Source organism: Rhea pennata, chromosome 2, assembly GCF_028389875.1.
Source record: "Rhea pennata isolate bPtePen1 chromosome 2, bPtePen1.pri, whole genome shotgun sequence".
Taxonomy (NCBI): domain Eukaryota; kingdom Metazoa; phylum Chordata; class Aves; order Rheiformes; family Rheidae; genus Rhea; species Rhea pennata.
The window spans coordinates 19,740,872-19,767,144 of record NC_084664.1 but is presented as its reverse complement, the minus strand read 5'-3'; the positions used below and the strand labels follow the sequence as shown (position 1 = coordinate 19,767,144).

The following is a 26,273-nucleotide window of genomic DNA, read 5'->3' as shown; positions in this document are numbered from 1 at the left end:
CCCTGTATTTCTTCATGCTTTTCCCAATAGAGAGTATCTTTCAATTTCAGCTCTTTTCCTTTGTCATATTGACCTCAACGCCGTTCTTTTTGGCTTTCCTGCATACTTTGTTTTTCCAAGTTTCTGTTTTCAGTTTGTGATCATTCTTTTTGCACTGACAGAGCATTTGCCCATATTCTGCATTTCTCCATTGTGAAAAGCCCTTTTGTTAAATTAAGGCTTTGAGTAGTGATCGATTCCAGTTTAGTGTGCTTCTCTCAAAGATGACCTTCGGTCATTGAACTTAAATGCCTGAATGAGAAGTCTAGTCTCTTAATACAGCAAATGCAGCCTGTTTTGCCTTGTACACAAACATTAAAAGACCTGATCGTGGTTTCTGAGCTTCTCAAGACTCTGTCAAAATAGGAAAAATGTAAGAGTGAGGGCATGGTAAATCCAGGAGTGGCATGATATAATGAGGATGCATGTGATACCCATCCAGCCCTGCTGAAAGTCTTGTGGAGAAATATTCTTTTTCTACACAGTCTTCCCAGAGGAGTCCTGGGAGTGTCACAGCAAGGCTGACACGCTCCTTGCACAGCAGAGTTTTCAACCTGTGAAGGTTCAGATCCCAAGCAAAGGCATGGGGTTTGCCAGGGCAACTCTGCCCTTTCACCCATTTTAGGATTATAAGTGATGCTGAGGTTGCTTTAGCTGGGGCTTCAGCACCAACCTCTCTTTGCCAAGATCCTTAAATAATAGACAGGGTCTGTAAGGGGGAGCTTTATGAGTTGTTCAGCCAAATCACCTCACTCAACCTTTAAGAGGGAGGGGATCTGGTTGAGGAAAAAAAAGGGGAAACGGACCATACAGTGATCAGCATGGTGTCCTTTAACTAGTTTGTTTTTTAAGTCACCCCTGTTTTCTCAGTTACTGAACAGAGCAGTCTGACAAATGGACAAATGTGAATCTTTCATCACTGCTGTGGATCTCGTAGGGTCTAGCATATGGTTTAGCTATTGATTTGGCTCCCATTTAATTGAGTTCTTAGAAATTAGATTGTTGCATGCTGTGCGGTGCACATTTATACAGCCACTTGGTAATCATTTTGCTTTTCTTCACCTATTAGTGATAGCTGCTTTGAGTAAAGTTAAGTCAGGAAGCTGTTACCACCTGAGCCTTTTTGTTTTTGTTGTTTTTTGACTGCTGGCCCTATAATTTGGGGTGAATTCCCAGATCATGCCAGGCGATGTGGGGCTGCTGTAGTTTTTGTTTAACATTCAGGGCAAAGGCAATCTGTCCGCTACTGCTCTCTATGGAGTGTGGCTGGTTTATTTACAAAACTGGCTTATAAAAATACACATATCGGGTGAGTGAAAACTTATTTCCTTACAATAAGTAATCTTAACAAAGAGCTTTCCGGACTTGAAAGGAATGGCAAGTAAGCATTATGCTATGATTTAGGTTTCTGCAGTAGGAAATCTTTTAAAACAGCTCATAGAGGTTTTTTTCTCTTAAATGGTGACACTGACCTTAATAAAATGGTGGCCAAAATTTTAAGGGGGGGGGGGTTGTTTGTTTTTTTAAGTCTGTGAGGTCGTTCCTGCCTGTGGATTGGAAGTAGCTTCCTTTTGCTACTGAAGGCTTAGATTGGAAAGGAAGGCTTACTGCAATCTATTTCAAGAATAGTCCGAAGAGGAGGAAATTCCCTTCTTGTTGCTAGTAGTTGGTGGAGGAGGCTTTGCTGGAGAACAATAATAAGTAAGTTAAAATTTTTATATGAAGTTTTTGATTTCATGTATCTTGATGTTATCTGGAAATTACATTGTTTGCATGTCAGAAATAAGGCGATGTGTCTTCGTTCTAAAGGGCGGGGGAGTTGTAGATATTGTGTATAGCTTTGAACTTAGTAAACACTAGTTTGATGATACAGCAACGGTGAAATTTTTAATGAAAAAAGAAAACAAAAATATGTGAGCTACAATCGGTATGACAAAGCGTTAGCCTAAGCTGGTAAGGCACCTCCGTGAGACATTTGCAGTACCTTTCATTATCCAGGAACTTGGATTAAGAGAGACAGGTAGTATATTGCCTTGCGTCTGTAATGTTTGCATCTTTTCAGGTGTTTCAGGCTGCTTCAGAGCACTTTCATCAATAATTTAGAATCAAGGGGCCTTGTTTAAATATCAATAGCGAGGCAATTTATACCTCCTTCAGGGCAGATCTAGATGTACTAAGTTAGAGTATTAAAATGAAAGTGTTTGTGTAAAATGTAGTGGGATCCTCTTTGCCCCCACTCACCCCACCTGCAGGTTTGTCTAGGGGAGGAAGGTACTTTGACAAAGTGAGGCAAAGCGCCAAGCCTGGCACAGTCTGTTCATGCCCAGCCGCTCCTGGACGCTCGGCGTGAGACCTGTCTTCATGCCGGTGGCTGGGAAGCTGCTGCTGCGTACGGGCCCCTTTAGGGAGTTGTTGGACAAATGTTTTGTACGTAGAGCCTCTGCACCCAAAACTCTGGAAAATTCAAATTTGTTGTCTTTTTGCTGTTTCTAGGAACTTAACACTTGGACAGCAAATGAGGGGCTTTCTTAAGCTTCTGAGCAGCAGAACTCAAGACAAAATAATAGAGTAAGAAAAAAAATGGAGACAAAAGAAACATCCTCCACCAGATAATTTATCAAGAGATTCCCTGCAAGCCCTTTCAAGCCAGAAATGTTGCTGCAGGTGTTAGTTTGCTTGTGAAGCTGCTCAGGTGTGCCACCTTCACTCACTATCCCTGTCACGTACGGATTAGCCTTCAAAGAGAGAGACACATTCCTGTTTTGAACATCTCATCTCATCCCATATTCTTCGTTGTGACTTGGCCAGGTGTGACTTGTTTTCACTTCTCTCCTCCGTGTGCAGTATCATGTCTTTTGGATTTCTTAAAGGTTTCTGTCAGATGTGCATGCCAGAATGAGAACTTTTAATGCTGTGTTTATTAGTTTCATTCATGTATTCATTTCACAAGATTTATGACTGCTTTTTAATAGAAATTAAATATTTAACTGAGAGAGGACTTTTCCATCCATTTTAAAGTGTCATTTGCTACATTATGAGTAGTACTTGAAACCCAGAATTCAGTGTTGTAACACATATTGTATAGGGCATTATTATTCCTCTGGATAGAGTTTATAAGCTATCTGATGATGAGGAATATAGAGAGGGAGAAATACCCTATGAAATCTACAGGTGTAGCTTTAGATATTTGTGTGTATAGGTGTATACATAGGATTTTTTTAAGTTTAATCATGATTAAATTAACAATATCAGATTGTCTTCCAGCTTATCTATGTGAATTTAGAAAACTTAATCAGTGTCACATAAAGAGGTGACTTTTTAAAACATTTTTTACATCACTTTATTTTGCTGAAACTTGGAGACAAGAGCAAAGCTTTTGCCTTTCTTGCAAGTGAAAGCTCAGGTTTCAACTTTTTGACTACATCTTAGACAAATTTCAGAAGTTTACTTTCCTTTCTTTCTTTGTTTTCCTGTCTTTGGAAATCCTGAAAGGAAATTGGTAATGTTGTCTATAAAACGTGTTAGATGCTTTTAATATAATTCAGGTACTCAGAAATTTTACAATTGCTTCTTTTAAAGAGAATGTAACCATTGTTGTTCTAAGTGCTGAACACTGAAATTGTAAGGCAATCTTTTTGTGCTAGTGAACAAGCTTCCATATGAGAGTACTTCAAAAATGTTTTTTAAATTGTGCTACATCTGTGTCTGATGTTATAAGCATTAAAAACAGCCAAATGCCAAGTCCTCCTATCCATCTCAAAATGCAGAATGTGTATACACTGCATATATTCAAAACTTCATCCATCTTTAATTTAAATAGCAAACATAAAACATAAATACCCTCCTAAGCTTCCTCCAAGGGCTTTACTGCTTCATGGACTTTCTCTGCCAAACATCTTTGTTCTTGCTTACAGTTTGCATATCCTGGAAGAGACTGTCATTCCCTTCCAAACTCTGACCAGAGCTATTTGGATATACCTTATCTTCAGGGTGACACAGCAAAATACTCCTGCTGCTTGCTGCCAAGACTGAGCAGCTGGTGCCCGTAGCTTTGCTCCGAAGTTCTCCCTTCTCTCACAGCCCCAGAGCTGCTGCAGGCAGGGCTGCACGAGGGCGATGGCACTGCAGAGCATGCGTGCGCTGGGAGCAGAGCGACAGGAACAAACCCACCTGGCATTAAAAAGCACTGCGTTTTATTTGCATTGGCAGAAGCAGTAGGAATTGGGATGCACTGTGATAGCAATGCGTAAGTAGGGTCTGCAAGATGCCTTTGGAGAGTCGTCTGGTCCCATCGTTCTGCTCCTTCCTTTTTGTTAGCTGAAAAGCCAAAAGATTTGTGCCAAGCATAAACAATATGGAGGTGAAGTAGCAAAAAACACTACCTGTTGCGCAGATTGTGCAGCACTGTGTGTGTACAAGGCACGCAGATATTGCAAATGGAGAATCACTGAGTTTGCATAGGATGTCAGAAACTACAAGGGCCCAGCAGATGAGTATTGTGTAAATTATGCTGGTAGCGGATTGAGAGAGACTAGGCCAGCATAGCAATACTGCTTTAAAATAAACGCATAGGGGTCATTAAAAAAGGAAGCTTTATTTTATTTCTTGTATGTAATATGTGTGGTAAGTATTGTCAGCAAGTAACTTTTGGGGTATTGTGGGTAAGTGAATTATGGTATGGGTAAGTAAATTAGGATGTCTTTTTAGGAGACAGTAAGACCTACTATATACGTAAAAAAGAAGTTAAAAAATAAAGCAAAACACTACTGGCTATAACTATCAGTAACGTTCTGTATTCTTATGTGGGGGACCACATTCCTGCTGACATTACCAAACTACATCAACTCTTGCTTGGTAGTTTAGCTTTGCCCCAAACCTGAATGTATTGGGTTTTCAGGAGCTTTAAGACAAAATCCTAACAGAATTTTTAGGTAATAATTTTGCAGCAAAATGTAGCTTTTACAAAGGCTGGTGAGCTTCACCATGGTAAGTGGAAATCTGTCCGTCACTGGAAGCCCCGTAAAAATGAGATTTACAAATTGTTTGGATTTAAACTGATTCTTTTTTTCATTTCTTCACTTACTGATTAATTTTCAAGTATAGGAATAAAGATTCCTAGGTTACATAATAATGGCTAAATCTTGACAATAGTTTTGTAGGAAACAGACCATGTAAATGTAAAATCAGAATGGTGTGTTTTGCTAAAGTGGTACCATATGTTAGTTGATTAACAAGTTGTAGGGATATTAGATGATCTTGGCTGCTTGAAGAGGAGCATCTGTTTCCTAAGCCTTTTATCCAATATGTATAAAGATTTTGCCAAGTTTAAGCTTTTTTGCATATCAGCTATAAATTCTTTGGGTATATTTCTTTCTGTAGTCAACACTAATGTGCTCTTGGGGTTTAAATCTAACTCCATGGCTGTGAAGAAAATGCAGTAATATTAACAAATAATCCAAAATATCTCGTGTACAGGTATTTTATATGTGCAATTCAAAATTTTTCCAGCATCACAGCTTATATTTGGTGTTATACTTTGTTTTGTTTTTGTTTTTATCTTCTACCGGCCATCAGCCACAGTAACCAAAGAAAGCAATTGGAATAGTCAAGCTTTTTAAGAAGTTCATGGAGTTGTGGTTGTGTGTGAAAAATGATCAGTGGGCACGCATCAAAAATATAATCACAGAAACAAATGTCATGAGTTTTTTTACAGAGCAAAATGTACCATCTTCCACTTCTGACCTATTTTGAGATCTTTAGTAGAGTTTAAGTGGTTAATCAGTCTTATTATACTGGCTTGCAGAAGATTCTGTTCTTTTGGCTTGGTCATCACAGGGATGACAGTGGGCTGTCTGAAGCATAATCTGGAAAGAAATAAGATGATAATCTCCAAAAGATTGGAGATTTTAATTTGTTTCATGCATGTCTTATAGAGAACGTCTGCCTTGTCTGTTTCGAGAAGATCACAATTTGAGGTTTTCCAAACAGAGCACCTAATAATAACTTTTACTTTTCTTATGCAGGTCTGATAAAATATTTGAACTTCTGTCTGGGATGAGGATTTGGCATTAGCAATCTGCTTCTATGTGACTTCAGGCTTCGGTTTTTGCAAAGCGCTTTACTTGGGGTTACCTGGGAAGAGAAACCTGAAACAGGAGCTGGCTGCCAGGGGATGGTGTTGACTAGCAAGAACAAATCATATAAGCTCTCTAGAGTTGCATAGGGTTCCTACATGCTGAGATGAGACAATTCCTATATTGTCTTTGATTTATGAAGTGCTACATTTGATTCTGTGTGATTGCTTTTGTTCCAGTGAACTAAAGCAGGAATTGAGGTTAGATGAGGCTTCAGAAGCCTGAGATTGAAACATTAAGAGACTTCCTCCCTGTCTGATGGGACCTGAGAACATCAGCCTTTCAGAGTGAGTTGCAAGGCTTTGGTACAAGGAATAACTACATCAAAGAAATCATTTCTGTTAGCATGTTTTCAGTGGGTGACTCAGGTTTATGGAGACTAACTTTGTTTTGGATCCAGATGTGTGGCAGGGGATATTTCTGTTTTGGTTGTTTGTCTGTTTTTAATTTGATTATGTGTCCTCTGACATGTGACAGCTGTATTATAAATACAACCAAAGAAAGCTCTCTAGGAGCAGCCGGTTGATATCCAGCATCTCTCTCTGTGTGTGTGTGTGTGTCTCCTCTTCAGCACTGCCTGTCTGTTAGCTACAAGGCACCTAGAGTCAGTCCTTGCCTTATATGTTTCTGGGATAACTTCATCTGTGATCACAATTTCAGGAGATTTATTGTTAGTGTCAGAATAACTGAATCAGGGTTCAGCTGGCCTGTCACACAAGCTAAGCAACACAAGCCTTCCTTTCAGCTGTGCCTTCGCTTGTTTTTATAAAACACCATACACCATATCTCAAAAACGATATGCAGCTCATCCGTAGCTTGTGTCTTATGGATGGGCCCAGGTGGGAGGCAGTGGGGCGAGAGGCGCCCAGGAGAGGGCAGCAGCACATAGGTTCACAAGCCACATCATTACACTTCATGTTTGAATTCTAGGTGGCATTCTGTGATACAGCCGAGAACGCATCCTTCTGCATGATTAATCGTAGCCTGAGAGAAATAGTAAGACATTCTACACTGCCCATAACTCTTTCTGAGCTTATTTTGTTTCATTGCAGATGAGGGGGAAATGTGAATTTAAAGATTTCAAAAAAAAAAAAAAAAAAAAAAAAGATGTGGTGTTTTGCATGTTGCTAATATCTCTATTGGCAAAATCTGATTTTTGTGTTCAGCTGATTTCCTCTTTCTTTCATTAGAAGGCTGTAATTTGAAGCTGTAAAGGAAGTTTTGAAACAGACGATGGGTGGAGACCATCTATTTTCTCAGAGGTTTGGGACTTTCCATGGTGGGAAGCTGTTTGTTTAGTTTTGTAAAAATTGCATATATTTCATTGGCAGAACATTGAGCATAGCCATCTGATTACCACACAGTGAAAAGTGAAAACCAGTGTTAAAACAAAGGAGCAAAGCAGGAAGCGGTTTCCTTTTCCCCACTGCTGTGCTGTGTGCTGTAAGGACGGCAGCTTCACCGCTTGCAGGAGGTGGGTGCTTGTTTTCCCTGCAGGTAGTCACCTGCCACCGGACTGGTTTCAGTTCTCTGAAAACCCATCTCAGCTCCCTGCAACTGGCCAGTTCCTCTACCTGTTCTGCCCAGTTAACATCTCTGCATTTCTGCCATGTCTCCATCTTTACATAGCGCCCCAGCTCTCCTATGTTCATTTTCCCAGGGGGGCTGTAAGGGGATGAAGTCGGATATTTTTGACTGCAAAATATATTGATGATGATGAACCAAAAGATGAGAGGAGAAACAGATAAGGCTGGAGTGAAAGTGTGTGTGTGTGTGTGTGTATAGGTTTGTGTGAGAGGAAGTGTTACCTGCTCCATATGATACCATCTGCTGCACAGACCTGAGATTCCTGCACTGCTCAACAGAGCTTGGTGTGGATACTGCATGGATTGGGGTTGAAGCGTGGGAGGAAGTGCTGTTTGCAACTCTTTTGGCACAGTAACGACCATTCATGAAGTGTTACGGACAGAAATTTAAGAGTAATCGTCATGCTTTAGTCTTCAAAGCTTGGACAGAAGAGATACAACAACTCCATCTGGTATGGGATTGCAAACAGAAATGTAGTGTAAAGGAAAGACAAACAGTCCTCAGTCTTGTAAAGTCTGCATTTTATGATGAAGAGAGTATCCTTAGAATAAGCACTGTGTTAAATTGTTTTGTTCTGAGAGAGAATAATAATTTAAAAATCTATTTTTTCTAGTCTGCTGATAGCAAAACAATATGACAAAAATGCTGGGCAGAAATAGAAAGAGGAGAGTCTTTCTGCTGAGAATTGGAATCATGAGCTTAAATCTCAGGACTGAATGTATGCTTGGCTCCTGAGGAAAACAGTCCACACAGGAATCACCCACTGTCTAAAATGTGGAAATATTACTAAGAGTATTGGGAGACTTCTTCCATGTGTTGACAGTGTGTGGGTTTCTAAATAAAAATTGAATTTTGTTGTATCACTCAGAATTATTAAGCAAGTTAGATACCATTGAAAAGGATACCTGTGCAGATGTTTTCAAGAGACTCCCACTCTTTCCAGTGGTGAGCTGCCCACTAAGCAGTCAGTGGTCTGCTCTGCTTGGGTGCAACATTCATCTCCTCTGATGTCAGTCATATACAAGTTGGGTATTTAGTTTGATGTATGTGCTTTACTGCTGTGGAGAGACACCTCAAGAGAGTATTACACCCTATCCTAAAACAGGTGTCTAGAATGGATGGGACTATTAATCTTTAGAAGTTCCTGTTGTTCCGCTATGGTTTATTAAGTGAATGGCTCAGAGTATAATAACTTAGAGTTACCTGCCTGTATTGTTGACAACTAAGGATAGGTGAGGTGAGACATGTTACGTTGCCTTCAGAAGAAGGAAACTCCAGGATTATTAGGCAGTATATAAAGAGGAGACCCACTAGCTGAGAAGTTAAGATCTGATTTTCTCTAATTTGCACCAGCAGTATTGCAGATGGTAGTAAACTAACTTGAGAACTGTGCTTCTACCAGTTTGTGACCACCTTTGCAAGTCTATGTTAAAGGCACTGATTTCCAGCAGAGTACAAATTCAGCTGCTCTGACCAAACAGCAGTACGTAACATGAGCAATAATAAATTGCTTATGAAAGGTGTTGTGGACTTGTGTGCTCCACACCCCAAGAAGCTTTCAGGCTTTCCATAATCACTTGTTCAGTTTTTCTGGGTCAAGAGTTACTTAACTACTTCATTGCATGTAATTTCATATATGCATAATTCTGGAAAACAGTATTTAATCATACAAACAAAATGCTTGTAAAGAGTCTTTTCTAACATATCTTAGTAGTGCCCTGCTTGATAGGGCTGTTATTGCTGTATTTCCAGGCACATGATGCTCCATGCCAGGCTGACAGACTCTTGCAGTTAACACAGAAGTACATAATCTCAAGTACGAAACTGCCATTGCTTTCCTACAAGTTCGATAGTTCTGTAAGAGCTACTTTTTGAAGTACTTGAAAATCTAATGAGATTCTGGATAGGCTACTTTCAAGTCGGCCAGTCATAACATTCCTTGAGAAATTGCTAGTAAAAAGTTTCTTACTATGCAGAGCTGCTTAATAAAAGGTGCATTATTCTTTGCCCTTGAAAAATCTCCTGACTCAAAAAAAAAAAAAAAAAAAAAAAAAAAAAAAAGTTCTGATTTTCTTGGACAGGGAAGGCAGGGAGTAGGTTAGACATCTTGATAAGCTAAGGAAATAGTAATAGCAAATTAATTTCCAAAGAGCTACTGGGACAAAACATCTGATGCCTTCATTGTGTCTCATACTGTATCAAGAATCATAAAAAAAAAGTTTGAATAGCTTTAAAAAAGCAGCATAAATAATCAGTGGATGAGATAATTCCTCCCCATCCCCTTTTGGTGTTAATGCAGATTCACATACTGAGTAAATCAGTAAATCATTGCAGAATCTGAGGTACCTGTCTACATTGGGGAAGGCAGTGCACAAATGCACAACACAGAGCTGCTCGCCAGCGCATCTCTGTGTGTGCAGTGTGAGGTCCTAAAGAGCTCAAGGGGCCTCGCTCCTCCCAAAGAGTATTTGGGGAGAGGTCACGTGCAATAGTGTGGACAAATATTCATATCTCATGTTTCTAAATGAGTAAATTACCAAATGATCCCACTGTTACCAGGAGCCAGTGCTACGCAGTGGAGTACCGACCGGTGCAGCCTTGCCTGCCCTTACACTGGATTCCACAAAGACGGGAAGGACGAGGGAGGTTTGGGGCCACCCTGAGCATTAGCCTGTATCACGGCACTTAACGTGGCCTCTCAGTAGTGGAGATTAATGAGGGATAAAAGATGCTCTCAGCCCCTCAGAACTGCATCGATCACTTGGTCAAAAGGTCTAGTAGCATACTTCAGGAGGATCGAGAGCTTCAGATGCTGGTACCTTGTAAGATTTGGACTGTGTTGTTCAGCACCACTGCAGCATAGTTTAAGCTGAGCAAATTTATTCTCTAGCTTCCAGTTCCCTCACTGTGTAGAGAAATATTTAGTGCCTTTCTACAGCACATGAGATATCACTTAATTTATGGTATGCTCTCTCGCATATCCTCTCTCCAGGAGGAAATTTATGTCCCAAGTCTCACTACACAGCAGACTGATTTGATTAAATTTGAGGTTGTTATTTGCTGTAATGTACATGCTTCTTTTTCTTTATGTTTAGTAAGTATGCAGAAGTGTTAGTGCCAGTGTTAGGGCTTCTTGTACCCTGTAGACGGTAAGAACAGCTGTAGCAGGTCAGACAAGAGGTCTAGCATGACAGCCTGCTTGAGACATTGATGTTACCTAAGAATAATATAGGACAAGGAGAGTCATAGTGATACTTCAGAAATATTCTTGCAACTTCCAGCAATATATGATTAAGAGATTACTTGAAAGAAACCAAAGATGGTGTCCTTTTATTTTTTTTAACAATGCTCAATGGATTTTTTTCCCATTAATTTGTCAAGTCTTATTTTTTTACACTCTCATAAATGCAGCAACTGCAGTGTCCTCTAGCAAGAGGTTCCACAGCTTACCAGTACTTCCAGAGTGCTCTGTGAAATTAATATTCACTTCTGTGTATTTTTGAAATATATTTTTCATTTGATGCCCCTAGATCTTGTATTGAAAGAGACAATGAACAGTCTTTCGCTATTCACTCTCTCCACGTTACTTATGTTTATAGACCTCAAACATATGTTTGAGTCATCCATTTTCAGGACAGTCTCCTACATTATTTAGTTGTTCCTTGTACAGAAACTGTTCCATAGCTTTGATCATCCATACTGCCTTTTTCTTAATGTTCCTATTTTTGCTATATCTTTTTGGACCTGGAGTGGATTAAAACTGCATGCAATATTCAAAATATAGGTAGGCCAAGGACTTGTGCAGTAGCATAATGATTAAAACTGCATGCAATATTCAAAATATAGGTAGGCCAAGGACTTGTGCAGTAGCATAATGATATTTTCTGACTTATTCACTATCCATTTCCTAACAATTTCTAACATCTGTTTGTTTTTTCTTATCACTAATGAATACTGAGCTGAAGTTTTCATAAAATGATTATAACTCCAAACTCCTTTTCCTGAATGGTAATACTCTGTTCAAAGTCAATGTACATCACCTTTACATTTAGCTGCACTGGATTTCATCTCTCTTCCTACTGCCTAGTCAGTGAATCTTATAAAGTCTGTTCATCATAATCAGCCCTTGTCTATACTTCACTGAATAATGTAATGTTCTCAGCAGGCTTTATCACCTCACTTTATACCCTTTTTCCAGATCACTCATGTTAAGAGCTACCTACACCCATGCAAATTCCTCTATGATTCCTTTAGTGATTTCCTTCCCCAGTGAAAATTGCCATTTATTCCTACTCTCTCTATCTTACCTTTATTCAGTTACTTATCTGTGGGAGGATCTCTTCCCTTATCCCATGGTAGCTTTGTTTCTCTAGCGAGGGACCTTGTTACATGCCCTGCGGAAATCCGAGCAAACTGTATCTGCTGCATGCCCCGTCTGTCTGTTTGCTGGCTGGGTTGGGAAACGGGGATACAGGAGGTCTGTTTCTGCTTTCCTGGACCCATATAATTTTGTGTCTTGGGTTCTCCCTAGGACAGAGCCACGTTTGGGTTTTGCTAGTAAAGCACGGTGCAACACATCAAGAGTCCTACTGGGGAGTGACATAAGCTGCTTTCTGCAGTTGGGGCAAAGTGTTTATTGATCTTGTTTTAGCTCCTTCAGCAAAAGAAATTATAAGCGATAGTGTCTCTGTGGGTAAATTTGTGGCGTATTGAAAACCATGGCAGAGCCCACAAGACTAGAAGGGAAAATAATGGCTGATTTTAAATTACAGCTGTTGGCTGCAGCTGCAGCTTTCAGAAAGCTTTTGAGCCTGGTGCCTGCCCCACTTTTCTAGCTTCCTTTTAATAGAAAAGGAAGCTGAATTGTAACGCTGCACACTCCATGACTTACGTTTTTAATACACAAACAAGTCAAACTCTAAAATGGCATGGCTTTGAGCATAGACATTATCAGAAGTGCATTATTTAAGATAGGGCTGAAGATAGAAAGGTTTTTAGTTTTTTTTAACTCTGAATGTGTATCAAAGTATTACATATTTAAAAACATTGTGAATGAAAGACTGTTTAAACATTCTGTAAATAGTTGAGTTTTTATGATTTTGTTTTATTGAGATGTCACTCCCTCAATGAATTAATAGGCTCAGAATTCAGTGTTACTTACCATGTACCCATGTAAACTAATAAAACTGCTATATTCTTGTGATGGTGACAACTTCTGCAAGATTAAGGAGGGATTCATTTTTAACTGAAGAAACCCTGCTGCATGGCAGTCCTATGCTGATGAAGACAGCTGAGGAACTGAGAACAACCAAGGCTTAATTCATGTCTTGGAAACACTCTTGAGACTTGCATGGAGCTATGAAGAAAAGGTATTTAGTGATGATTTGCAAACCGCTGTCACAGTCTAATGTCTGTGACTAAAACCATGTATAGTGTAAAACAGTGTTGAAAAAGGACCCCATGCTGGCCAAGAGGCCTGTTATGGCCTTAGCCTGTTTAAGAGTTTCTCAAAATATTAAAATGAGAAAACTACCCACTATTTTTGAAGGGCAGGGAAAAAAGCAAATTATCTTGTTTGATGTTTGGGAAAATAAGGTGATTGGTAAATACTACATGTAGCATTTTAACCTCTAATTCTGGTATTCAGTCTGTATTTTCTGAGTGAGTTTAGGCACTTCTTTAGAAGTGATTCAGGTTTTTCAAGTAATGCCAGGCTTCTAAACCCCTCTGCCCAAGTTTCTGTTCTGCAGACCATCTTCTGCAGTCAGGTTTACTCCCATAGCCTTCAGACTAAGAGTTCACAATGCTCTTCTAGAGACAGATGACATTAAAAAATGGGAAGGCCCTTGCTTTTCTGGAGAGCCATTCAGTACTTTCTTTTTCTTTCTCAGCTACATATAGACTCTAGATACAGAATGCTGCTATTCTAGATTTCAACTCATGCAGCAAGACTCCTCACAAAAAAAGCAGACCAGAAGCATTGAATACTGCTAATGGTTTGCAAACTAACTCATCCTTTGCTTACCGAAAGTCCTCTTCCAAGGGCATTCTTGTGTTTCTTTTTCTGCTGTGAGAGAGGATTTATAGGAGTTGCTAGAACTGAAATGGGAGCATGCATAGTAAGAGATTTTGATACTTCTTTCCTTCCAGCACTTTACCCAGAACTTCTTCCAGCTGATGGAAAAATTTAAATGCTATTCTTGCTGTAGTCTTGAGGTATTATCTTTTAGAGGCAGTTACAGAGCGGAATAGTAAAAAAGAAAAAAAAATGTGCTGATTGATCGTCTAAACATGTTACATTAATTATGAAATATTAAACTTATCATAAGAGAATCATAAATAAAATGGAATAATTCAAAAAGCTGGCTTATGTTTTTTGGATATGATGAATGGGGTATTGGAATTACATGCATATGTAGTAAATGCTGTCTGTGTTACCAATTAGTGTTTAATAGCCAGTTCCTCTGGAGTGAAGAAAACCTGTGGTTGTTACTACAGCTAAAACTACTTACTGCCTCTTTTCTGCCCTCAGCTATGCTGCATGTAAAAGCATGTGCTGTATTTTAAGAGATACTTTTGTATCTCAGGGCAGACTGCCTGTTTGTAAAGGGGGTAACGAGTGTAATGTCATTTTACGTTGTCAGTCGAGACCTCTGCTGTGAGTCATTGATTTGTTTGAAATGTTTTTGTAAGAAGTGTCAGAAAAGGTAGGAATTAAATTATGTCTTGGGATATGTATTTATTCATGAGAGAGACAGAGGCTGTACCTCTGAATAAGCTTAAGCCTTGTATGGCACCTCTCTGTGCTGCCGTTGCTCATTCTTGCCTCCACCCCAGGCAGTTCGGTGTGCTCCTTGGAGCCTGATGAGATGGATCGTTGTTACTTTTTCTCTCTTTTCATCTCCTACGAACATGCAGCGCAGAACGAGCAGACTTCCCGTGTAGGAGAAATGGGATATGACACAGACGGTCTGTCACTGCAGCTCCCTGCGTGCCCGAACAGTTTGCTCTTGCCTGCCTTGCCGCGTTTTCCCCCCTCGAGGCGGAGGGAGCTCTGTCGCTGCGACTCCCCGCCCCGGCGGCTGCGAGCACAAGCCCGAGCCCACACCACCTTCCCTGGGGACATCCTTAGTGTTGTTCAGCCTTCCAGCTGCACCGGTTGTGTGCCAGTATTTTCAGAGGTAAATTTAGGTCATGTACTCATTTACTGCTGTTAGTATATTAAATTCAAAAGAATCGGCTCTGATAAGCCTGCCATCTGTACCTCAGGTACTTCAGGGAGGAGGTGGGACTACTACAAAGAAAATTAAGAGAGGAGAAGCACTTGTTTTCCAAGATTAAAACCAAGGCTAACTAAGATGATGTGACTCTTTAGGAAATGGGCTGATACAGTTTGAGGAAGAAGCTGTGACATCTCCTCACCAAATGCAGATCTTCAGAATTCATTTTTTACAGAATACATTTTTCCTTGCTGAAAAAAAAATGGAGAATACGTCCAATTCTCCATTAGTCAAATTTAACCTGATGAAACAGGAAGCAATTTCTTAGCAGCAAGAGTAAGGAAACATCAGTCAATTGAATGTAATATAGTCTGTAAAGTGAGAATTAGTCTATTTGAAAAAAATACATGTTCTACCTGCTGCAAGAAAGTCTGTATTTCCTGGTTGTTTCAGGGTAGAAAGTCATGGCAGATTCTTCTGCTGTTGAAAGTGGTACATCTGACTTATCATCTTCATCAGTTTCTTTCACGGGCCTAAACTCTGTAATCCCTCAGATAGCATGCCTCTAACACTTGCAGCTCTGTATTAAAGACAGTGATTATCGTCAACTGTCACCCTTCACACTGTCCGTAGTATGCAGGTTCAGGAAGATTTCCTCCGCTTGCACAATTGGCTAGAAATGTTTTGAGTTGCTTTGTTTTTTCCCTTCTTGTTTTTTTCATTTGTAGAGGACTGCTGTGCTAGAGACTGGATGTGTGGGACAGGACTTGGAGATTAGGAGAGGTTTGGTCTTTTGGCTAGGTGGAGGTCTCATGTGGGAAATTTAAGGCAAAGGAAAGAATTTTCTTCAAGGTCAAGTCAGAAGGGAGCTTGATACACTTCACTTGCTTACACTGGTCATCTAGGTGTGATCTCATGTCACCATCCAGGACCTCAGAAACTAAGTCCACAACAGTCTCAGTGTCTGTCTCTCTCTCTCTTTTTGCTAAACATATTTAGTCCAGATCTGCAATGGAGTCTGGAGTGGGAGTTCTGTAGATCAAAATTGTCGGGTTTGAGGACCAACTGATGTTGAGGTTAGCTTCAAAAGCACATCCTAGTTTGAACCTAAAATACTAGTGTAGATACATCACTAGTCACCTGAGATCAGAAATGTTTTGTTAGCCTTTAAAATGTTTGGTCTTTGTGTGAAGATTGCACATGTAGTGTAATGGTATATGATAGACAGGAAGTTAGACAAGATAATCAAATGGTTCCTATTGCCCTTCAGCTATGAAATCCTAAATACCAAAGGTATTCATGTATCTGAATTAATGAGTTAAAATAGATGTGCATCCTTGCAGAACAGAGAGAGCAGGACTGAAAAAGGAGTACCTCTACTATCAGCTGTGATTACTTTCTTACTAATCAGCTATTTTAATGATAGCATCAGCGTAGTCTGGGAAGGTCAAAGAGGTACTTGGTGGGGGTGGGGGTGAATGTGCATAGTGTTGGAGAAGTCATTAATGTATTTACAGGTAGGAGGAAGTTCTCCACTATCATTCTGCTCTTAAAAGCCTTAAGGATATTGTGTTCCCCAAGGAATCCTCAAGGAATCCCCAAGGAAAGGTTACAAACAGATGTCAGTGGGGCTGCATGGGTAAAAATGAAGTCAGAATCCACAACCTGTAACTTTCCAGGCTGGAAAATCAGTTCCATGTGGAATCAAAGTTATAATAATTTATCCTATTTGACTTTATCTCTTTTCAGATATTTATATCTATTTTCTAAATATAACTGCCTTTGTGGCAGTAGTCAGAGAGAAATAGTAATAAAAGTAATTAAAAATGTCTAACTTATTTAGTCACGATGACACTGACCACTCCCATGATTATAGGCTGAGTCTCACAGAAAAAAAGGTATTTTCACTAGTAACATTATGGATATAAGACAATATATTATTGAATACAGCCTGAAGACCAATAAAACAAATAGTGTTCCAAAAATCATGACTTTTCAAAAAGACCATTATCCTGAATTGTGTGGTTGGGGTTGGCAGTACTGCTACCTTTGTGTTGACTTTTAACCATATTATTTACTAATTATTTTACTTAAAACATTCCTCTTAGTAGACATTTTAGACATTTGAAAGACTTCTTGGAATTGCCTGTTGATGAGCATGCTAATATAGCAATTAGAACATAAGTTGAACTATTATTTTTGGACGATCAAAATACAAACATACAAAGTGTTGTATGTCCTATTAATTCAAGAAATCATCTGACAATCTTATAGACTCCATGTGCATTTGGTAAGAGCTGGAACAAAGAATCTCCCGTGTTTCTTTTTAATACCTTTTTTTCAATACCTTTGATCACTGCAGCATACCTCTTACCTCTTATATTTACAAACAGACGCCACAGACATCAGTGAAACCAGCAATAGTCAGTGTTTCAGATGTGAAGTGTATTGTTCTGGCACTGCTAAAAAGTTGGACCACTTTGAATCCAAACTCTCACCAGAGCCCTGTTTGAGTGAATTCATCCAAAAGGGAACTTACCAAACCAAAATGCTTTACACTGGGGAAAAATAGAATTTGAATATAGACCAGATGGACTCGAAAGTAACCTTCTCCCCTCCTTTTCTTCCACTTTCCTCAGAAACAATTCCCTCCACTGTTCCTTCCCACCCACACACTACTTTTTATTTGACCAAACTCATTGAAATTTCTAGCGAAATTGAAATTTTGAGGTACATTCTAAGGTACATTTTGCTTTTGCACAATTATTTGTTCGGTACCTTACAAAAACAGATGTTAATATTTCTTCTTTGTGGTTTTGCAGGCTGACCTCATTCCTTACTGTAGCTGATACCGTATGGAAATTTTGCTGTGCGGCGAGCTGGCCAAGCTGGCATGCGTGAGGAAGAGTCGCCGTGTGCCAGCTGAAAGTCAGCTGCTTGTGGCTGTGATATATTAACATTAACGTTAGTGTAGTAGAGCAGGTTGACAGCACGCGGGGCGGGGGGCGGGGGGAACAGACGACTGAAATAAGGTGTTGTGTTGCCTGAGTCAGAAATGTGCTTGGTGTAATTATCCTCATTTAGCTCTGTTCCGGTTTGCCTTAGGGGTGGGGTACACTTAATATCTAGATTTAGTTTTGTTGTTATTTTCCTCATTTAGAGAGGGAGATTAAGATACGGAGGGGAGAGGGGTTTCTTTACCAGTTATTTTTTTCAACTTGAATTGAGCACTTACTCGTGATGACCACAGTCCTTTTTCTCTGTTAGATTTAGAGGATGCACTAGCGCTTTCTGTTTTCAGAGCTTTTAATTTATTTTAAGAAATAGAGTGGAGAAGTGAAAAGGAGGAGAAAACAAAACACGGTAAACCAAAAAAACTAGCCAATTTTGCATAATGGGACAAAATAACCCCCTTTATGTAGGTGCCCAGTGTGAGAGTTGTTTGCTTGAGCAACAGGTCTTTCCAAGTGAGTGAAGGATGCTCTGTCACTCTGAGGCAGGCATGGCCAGGGCACGCAGTGCTGTGGCCCTTCCTCGGCAGGGCCGTGGCTGGTACACGGCGTCCTGCCGCATAACCGAGAGCTCGTCGCTGTCAAACAGCAGGTGACTGCGGTTGCTCTCCAGAGCTCAGCTAGAAGTGGAATTAGGAAGGTGAATGTATCTTCTGTCTGAGCATCGAATTTTCAACTTCCTAGTGACTCTTCTTAATAGTTGTTTTAGGGATTAAGACTGACGGTGACCCCTGTGATTCTTCAGAAATGATTGTATATTTTGGCATGACTGTCAGTCTCTAAAACTCCTCAAAGGAGCTGAAACTTGTAGCTGTGACAAGACATGATGGAAAGTGTGCTGTGGAAGTGTGTAGGAAAACTCAACTCCCTTTTTTTTTCTTCCTTCTTTTCTTCTTCTTTTTTTTCTTTTTGCTTCAGCTAGCATGATATCATTTCAGTCCTTCACTAAAAGATTTTTTCTTTTCGTAAGTATGAGAGTTGTTAACTAAACAGGAATGTATAGAGTATAAATATAATTTGAAACTGTCCACAAATTTTTTTTAACAACAAAGGTAATTTCATGATAAATAATCCCAAAGATTGTATTAGGTTGTTTGTTGTTGTGAATTTTAAAGTCAAAATTGGATGTTTTCCTTTATTTAATCACTAATAGTTTAATCATTATCCTTAGACTTGAAACAGGAACCAGTTCATGTCCTTTGCTAAGCAGGTGAGAACAAATGATCTCAAAGGGTTCAGGCTTAAAAATCTATGATTTTGTGATATACGATAACAAATTACAAGAAAATTAATTTCAAAGCAGTGAATACTTCTTTCCCTCCAGCTTCTGCTTGGTAGATTCATCTTGATAGACATCAATGAATATTTCCATCTTGCTTGTATGAGCTAGCAGTTGGTATTATGTTGTATCATCTTTGATAATACAGATCTCTGAACACAGTCCTTTTCTTTTAGGAGTCTATTTCTAGACAAGACCGAGGGCTGCTGCCACTCTCTAAGCCAGAGCAGATGCCACTGAACACAAATACGTGCAAATGAATTTCAGTGCTGAATCTTCCATGTGTCTTCCTGGGATATGAGCGCAGTTCAGCCTCTGTGTGCCTTCAGCCCTCCACCTCTCAGCTGGCTGAGGTGGAAATTAGGATTTAACCACTCTCAGTTCTGTTTCTCCATAGTTACTAAAAGTTACTTTCCCTGTTTTGCACCCAAAGCTGGCTGCAGGAATGCTGGCAGAGGCTTACAGCAGCTGGCCAGCTCAGCCCCACGGGATGGAGTGGAGATCTCCAAACCCTCCGGAGCATCTGCCCGACTGCTTCCCTCCTCCAGGTCAACCAGGAGCGATCTTGGACCCTTCAGGGGTTTGGAGTGGTGCTGCAGGGCTGCCTGGGTTGAATGGTCTTCACTTTGCACAGACTCTCCCACTTCACCACTTTAGGTCCGATGTTTATTTTGTTTCTGGGTGAAAGGAGGCTAGGCAGTGTTAGGCTGAGTAATACTGAGAGCATTTGTGGCAGATTTCTCAGTGAGTATGTGATTTCACATGGAAACTGGGTTAGGCCTTTATTTATAGAGTGCTTCTGATATAACTATTAATAATTAACTTCCCATTTTTTTAGCTGTGAATAATTGCTAGAGCCATACAGCCTTTGTTGTATATTATAAGTTTTAGTAGTGGAGTGCAGTCAGTATTTGTTAATTGTTCCTTTTATACACATACTAAAACCAGAGGTGTTTAAGTAGCTCTGGGATATTAATTTCAAACACAATTAAAACTGCATATCCTGTTAGCAATTATTCTCCATGCACTGTTTTTAATACTGATGGGCCCAGATCTGAACACAATAATTAAAAGGAACTGCTGTTTTTGTTGATCCTACAGATAAACATATTCTGATTGTATGCTGTGAGCTGGTTAATCAAGTTTATTTAGCCTGTTACTGGTGATTCATCCCAGTGTTCTACTGTGCAGCTCTTTAGTTAGAGCTAGAGCCTCATCTTATAATGGTTCTGGCTATCTCCAGTTTGTCAATGGAGTTTCATTATTTCTTTTAAAAAGACTTAGGTAGCATCTTAAGGAATGGCATCCTTATATATGTTAAATAAATCCAAGTTGGAACTTTTCCCTTAAACTGGGAATGTGTTTTGAGACTGTACTGTTCCAACTGTTCCTGTTCTTCACAACTGATGCCATCCTGAGCAGCAGCTGAGGTGATTACACTTCATCTGAGGCCAGGCAGGCTGTTTGGTTTGGTTTGTTTTTTAATCATATGGACGTGTGCAACATTTAGTCTCACATTTTGCCAGTGCTCTGCCATCCTGCTTTGGAAAGCACTTCTGCAGCCATGGAAATTCTCTGGTGTCAGCCAGTTTGCATGTCCCATGTCTGCAAGCAAATAAGCCATCTCTCTCCTTCTCTGTGGTCATCTCTGTGTTTCAGGGGCCCACATTGCTCAGGCTCTTTGATGGCATCAGCACTACCATTAACTGTCAGTCTCAGCAGCCTTGCTGCAGCTTCAGAAGCCAGTTTCAGATCTCAGACTTGTGCCAGTGCCACCTATCCCAGAGCTGGCCTTTGTGTGTTTTGGTGCCCTTGTTGGTGGCCTGCTGCTGCCATGTATTGAGCATGGCTGCTACCATTACTAGTCCTGCCCACAGTGTGTCACTGATGCAGAGGCACATGTTGCTAGTGCTGTGCATGGGGAATGCCACCAGCATGGGGAGACCAGGAGCACTTGGAGGTGAGCATGTGCCTTGACTGACAGGGCCCAGGCTGCCCTCATGGTGTAAGGCAGGGATGTTGGCAATGTGCTGGGCTCTGTCTGCTGAGGTGGAAGCCATCAGTTTCCAAAGCAGCCAGGATCCTGAATAAAGGCCAGGGAGTGTTTCTCTTGCTCTGAGATGTGTCTCAGGCATGCTTTTCCCCTCATTCCTTACTGTTTTCTGTCCCTAGTGAGAGCTTTCCTCTGCAGCAGTGTTTGCTGAGGGAGCTGTGGGAGATGCTTGTTGCTGGCTAGATATTTGCTTGCTGGAAGCTCTTTGGAGGAGTGAAGGCCTTCTGGAAAGGGGCTGTTTTGAGATGGGCAGATAGGTAGTTGGCAGATGACTGTCAAGGGACTGATGCCTTCCTGTGCACAATGTGCTTAGCCGTTATCTTTTAGTAGAGAAGCTAAAGCAAGAGTGGCCTGCTAAGGATGTGCAGCCCAAGTCTCTCTTCCTCCCAGCTGCAGTCTCTATAAGTTCATGCCCTGTGCTGGTGCTGTGTGACATGTCTGTGCTGCAGCAGGGAAAGGAAGGAGCATCTCATGTGTAAGCACGACCGTGCTCAGGGTGGTGTAGTTGGGTACTGGCAATGCTGACACTGCCAAGGCGCTGGTTTTTGCCTGCCTTTTGGGTAGCAGACAGCAGCCCCATATTGCTCCTGATGTAGCGCTGCAAGTAGCTGCAGTCGAGGGAATGATAGTGAGCACAAACATTCTGCAACCAGCCTCTGGCTTTTCATCAGGTATTATGGATCCTGAATGCTTGAAACACTTGACCCTTGGCTTTTCCTAAGCCCTGAGCACTTCCAGGATTTCTGCTTGGGTTTCCTGGGGAGAATGCTAGAGGTTTTGCATTGCGAGCACTCTTTGTCTTCAACTTGTGCCCCTGAGCCCTGATGTAGTAATCTCTGTGCCCCCTTGAAAAGTCAAGGTGGCAAGGAGTGGAGCAGTGGGGGTTGTTTGCTTCATATGAAAAGCAAGAGAAGTGGTCCTTCCTCCAGCCTGCCCCTAGCGCCCATGCAGAAGAGAGCTCCTTTGACCAAAGCAGAAGGCAAAGGAGCTTTGACTGCCCAGGCCCCAGGCTCCTTCAGTGGGTAACTTGGCTGGTGCTCTTAGACTCTCCCTGTGCCGTGCAAAGTGGGAGTGTGGAGACAGAGCCTTCACTGGATTTTCCAGAAGTCCTGAGGGGCATGTGGCCGGCCCCTCTGCTGGGGTGCCAAGAGCTGTAGGACAAGACAGTGGGGCACTGCTGTGAGCAGAGAGACCAGCTCTGTGTCTGCCTCATGCTCTTGTCTGTAGAAACTGATGTTGCTGGCTAAGAGCAGATATTTTAATCTTAACAACATTTGTTATATAACGTCATAGTCGTGGGGTTTTCCACTTTTTTTCCCACAGTGGATGAAGGCATTTTGATCTTATTAACACTCTCAGTACAACCTGCCAGTCTCTAGGGCTAACCTTGTTTTTGCATGAGGCTGCAAAAGTATCTTCCTTTATAGGCATTTGTAAGGAAGTATGTTTTGTGCTTTCTGTTGTATTATTTCATAATTAGGTCTGTTTTAATGCCCTTAGTTTCTTAACTCTGCCTTTCTGAGTTTTTTTTTTTTATATATATTTTTGCTCTGGCTTTCAGGTTGCTACTCCAGGCAACTGCATTGGCCTGCTTTTCCCATTAGGGTTTTCTGAGATCTTTTTTATTTCTTGCAGTAGGTGGTGTTCAGTGATCACTCAGTGCATAATATTCCTGCATGAGCCCTCCTTTCATTCCAGCTGAATGTGAATATAATTTACAAATCTGCTTGTCTGGACTCTGGAAAGCCTCAGTGTTAAAGACACATTTCTCAGTATGAAGAAAGACAACATCAGATAAGGGGAATGGATGGCCTTCACTTCTGGTCCTAAAATAGTCCACAGTCAGAATCTGCAGAGAGAAACCCAAGGCCAGTAAACACATTACAGTAAATACATTGTGCAAATTGCAGGACTCCTATAGAGGCATTCTGTTTGGAACGCTGTATTGCAGACCTTAAATAGCCATGCTAATGTTTACATTGCTTTTTTTCATCTTTTGTATGTTAGTATTTTATTTTCTGTGTTCAGAATTCTGGGCCCTTTGCCAGGTTCCTAGACTACATAAAATTAATTGGTAAAAAGCAAAATAAACATTTGTAAGTGATTATAAACAGAGAATATGTAAGTCTGATCTAATGAACAATAGTTTTGTTCATTTATTAATTGCTAATTGTAATTCACTCAAAAGATTTTTCCATCTGGAATGGGGAGGTTGGGGCACAAGAAGAGTGGTGCTCCTTGAGGTTCTATACTGACTTTACAAATATGCAAAATACTTCTGCATTTAATAATCTAAACGATATTTCTGCCAGATAGAGGTGTAGAAAGAAATGTAGGAGAATTTTCCTAGCCTCTTTGGACTGGGTGGTTCAGAGGTCATTTCCACCAATTTAGCTAGCGTTGAAGTGAGTACCGACGTAAGCTTGGAAAACCATCTAAGATATTAGCTGTCATCTGGTGATGCAGTATAAGGTTGGTTTAAAGGAGAAATTTTAGATTTTTGTAGATATCTCAGTTATATTTTGTTCTTAAGCAAATTCAGTGTTCTTAACCTAGTTCAGAAGTGGATAAATTTTCTGGTCTTGATGCTGTAAATCAATACTCAGTTCTTTCCACTAAATCTGATTCTCTACTATCATTTTAACAGGTTAAGTTTTGGTCTAGTATTCTCCACTAACTCAATGCATAGGGGATCTGATGGGATCTGTAGGACCGATCTTATTTTCTGCCTTGCAGCCCAGTGGATCTCTTCATTCTGGTGCAGGCTTCCTGCTTCTGATCAGCTAAAAGAGAACGTTATATGTTTCTATATGCATTGCTACTGAGGCTTCAAAATCCATCTTAACCAAAGTTCCTGCTTACATATTGCTACTATTCATTTTTATTGGCTTCACTAAAGTTGAATTCCTGTATCTTGATTTTCCCTAACTCATTCTCTGAGCAGCTTGAAAGAATTCAACAGAAAACAAAACCTCAAAGCGCTTATATAATGAATTACTTTTAAACTCCATGCTAAAAAAGACAGAGGAGCATTTATCAGGAATGCTTGTGGGCTTGGTGGTTACGAGCTTAAAAAAATATTCTGTGGAAAGGCTTTTGTCCCATGACGGAGATTTGAAAGGCTACGGATTCGGATTCCAGCGGAGACTCAGGCCTGTAATCACGTTTGAAATGTTGCCTTTCAGAGCGCTCCTTGGTGGCGGCGGAAAACAAGCAGGCTAGGGGCTTGCCTGCAGCAAAGCCCATCACCTGTTGGGGCCCAGGCGGAGGAGTGCGCGGGGGACTCGGCGGCGGCCGCCGCGCGCTCTGCCCACCATTGCAGCCGGGACGGTTCCCGCGGGCGAGCGGCTCCGGGAAGGCGGCGTGCGTCGGGGGAGCCTGGCGCTGCGGGAGCCCCGTCCCCCTTTTCCTCCCGGCGGCTTGCTCCGGGAGCCGCGAAGCTGCGCTGCTGAAGTTTTGCGAGCAGAGCTTGTGCGGTAGGCAGGGACAATGGAGGAAAACGAAAGCCAGAAACTTGAGCTGTGCCTGGCTTGTTCGACAGACAGCAGACAGATGAGGGGTAAGTAACAGAATCAGTCAAAGATGGAGTTACATTTAAACATGCCCCTCATTGCTGCTTTTTATAACTAGAGGCAGAATGCATGGAAAAAAAAGCATGTCTTTCTTGTGCATGTGGCTCTGAAGGTTTCCCTAACATCTGACTTTATAGGTTTATCTTTAGAGAGATTTCTGTTTAACCTTTAAAGCAGAGAGCATGTTTTATTGATGCCACAGTTTGCAGTACACTAAGCAGCCTGATACGGAGGGTCCTGCTCTCATGAGGAGAGAGAAATAATGCCACTTTCCCTTTAAGTGCTCTGCATGCTTCACCTATAGAAGAAAAATGCCTCTTCGTTTTATAAAAGTAGATCTCAGATTGTATTTTTCTCAGTTTGTATTTTAAAACACAGAGATTCGCAGTCGATTGTCACAGGGTTAGTTTACTTTGTGTGAAAGCAGTTGGGTTTATTTTGGCATGAAGCCAAGAAATTATAGGCATGGTTTTCACGTAAGGTCAGCTGTGGTGCATTTGTACCATTACTGCTGCACTATATTTTGTCTAAAATCTAATGAAAACTATTTCCTGATGAATTCTATGTGGGATACTCCACTTGCAGCATAAAATTCAGGTAGCATGACAAATACCTAATCTAATCTACATCTATTACTGTGTATGTGGAGCACCTGTGAACATTGCCAGTTCATGTGTATTGTACCCCTCACTGGGACTTCTGTAAAAGTTGTGTTACTGTGTGTCCGTGAAATAAATAGCATGGTGTTGACTATATGTGGTTTAAAAAAACTGATACAGGTTTAGGAATATGCAAGTCCAGAACATATTGCACAGACAACATAGGGAAAAAAAGAGATTTTTTCCCCTCTGCATTCATTTATTCTGTTTGACACTCTTTTGAACAATTTTTGAAGTTAGAATACTGGTTGGTGCACACCATGTGCATGTGTATATGTTTATGTTTGGTGAGAGGAAAATCTTCATTTTAAGGATGTGTCTAAATAGGAAAGAGAGTCTCTAGTAAAATATCTCTTCTGCAAGAGTTGTATGGAAACAGACTGAGGCGCATGTAGATCCGGAAAACAGAGGGCTTACCAGACCAACCCTCTGAATCCCCCAAAACTGTTAATCCTGAAAGTTCACAGCCAAATTGAGAAATTTGAGCCCATATCCAAAAATTACACTGGAAAAGTTCTTTGGAAACAGAGCTAATTGTAAAGACAGTGGAGCAAATTAGAAATAATCTTCTCAAATCTACTCATAGCATGAGTATAACAGGAGTGAGTTTGATTCGTACTGTTAAAAAATTCTTCCTTTTTAAAGCTTTAAATAGTGAATGTGGCTTGCTTCAAAACTTGGTTTTATCATTTCAGTTGGGCCAGGTCCATAATTGTTGC

At 40.7% G+C, this 26,273-nt stretch overlaps 1 protein-coding gene across 11 annotated transcripts in view; it reads left to right on the top strand.

Moving 5' to 3' along the window:
- KIAA1217 (KIAA1217 ortholog) overlaps window positions 1-26,273 on the top strand; it is a 359,020-nt gene that overhangs the window by 143,597 nt on the left and 189,150 nt on the right. For 8 of the 11 annotated variants that reach the window (XM_062569021.1, XM_062569028.1, XM_062569018.1 and 5 more), the window contains exon 1: window positions 24,795-24,882. The exons of 1 other annotated variant lie outside the window; for it this stretch is intronic. In XM_062569021.1, the coding sequence (XP_062425005.1) occupies window positions 24,813-24,882 (70 nt within the window). In that variant the 5' untranslated portion in view covers window positions 24,795-24,812. Of the gene's footprint in view, window positions 1-1,676; window positions 1,741-7,580; window positions 7,648-24,794; window positions 24,883-26,273 lie in introns of those variants that run through there. 2 more of the 11 variants (XM_062569025.1, XM_062569024.1) reach the window with 2 other exon arrangements.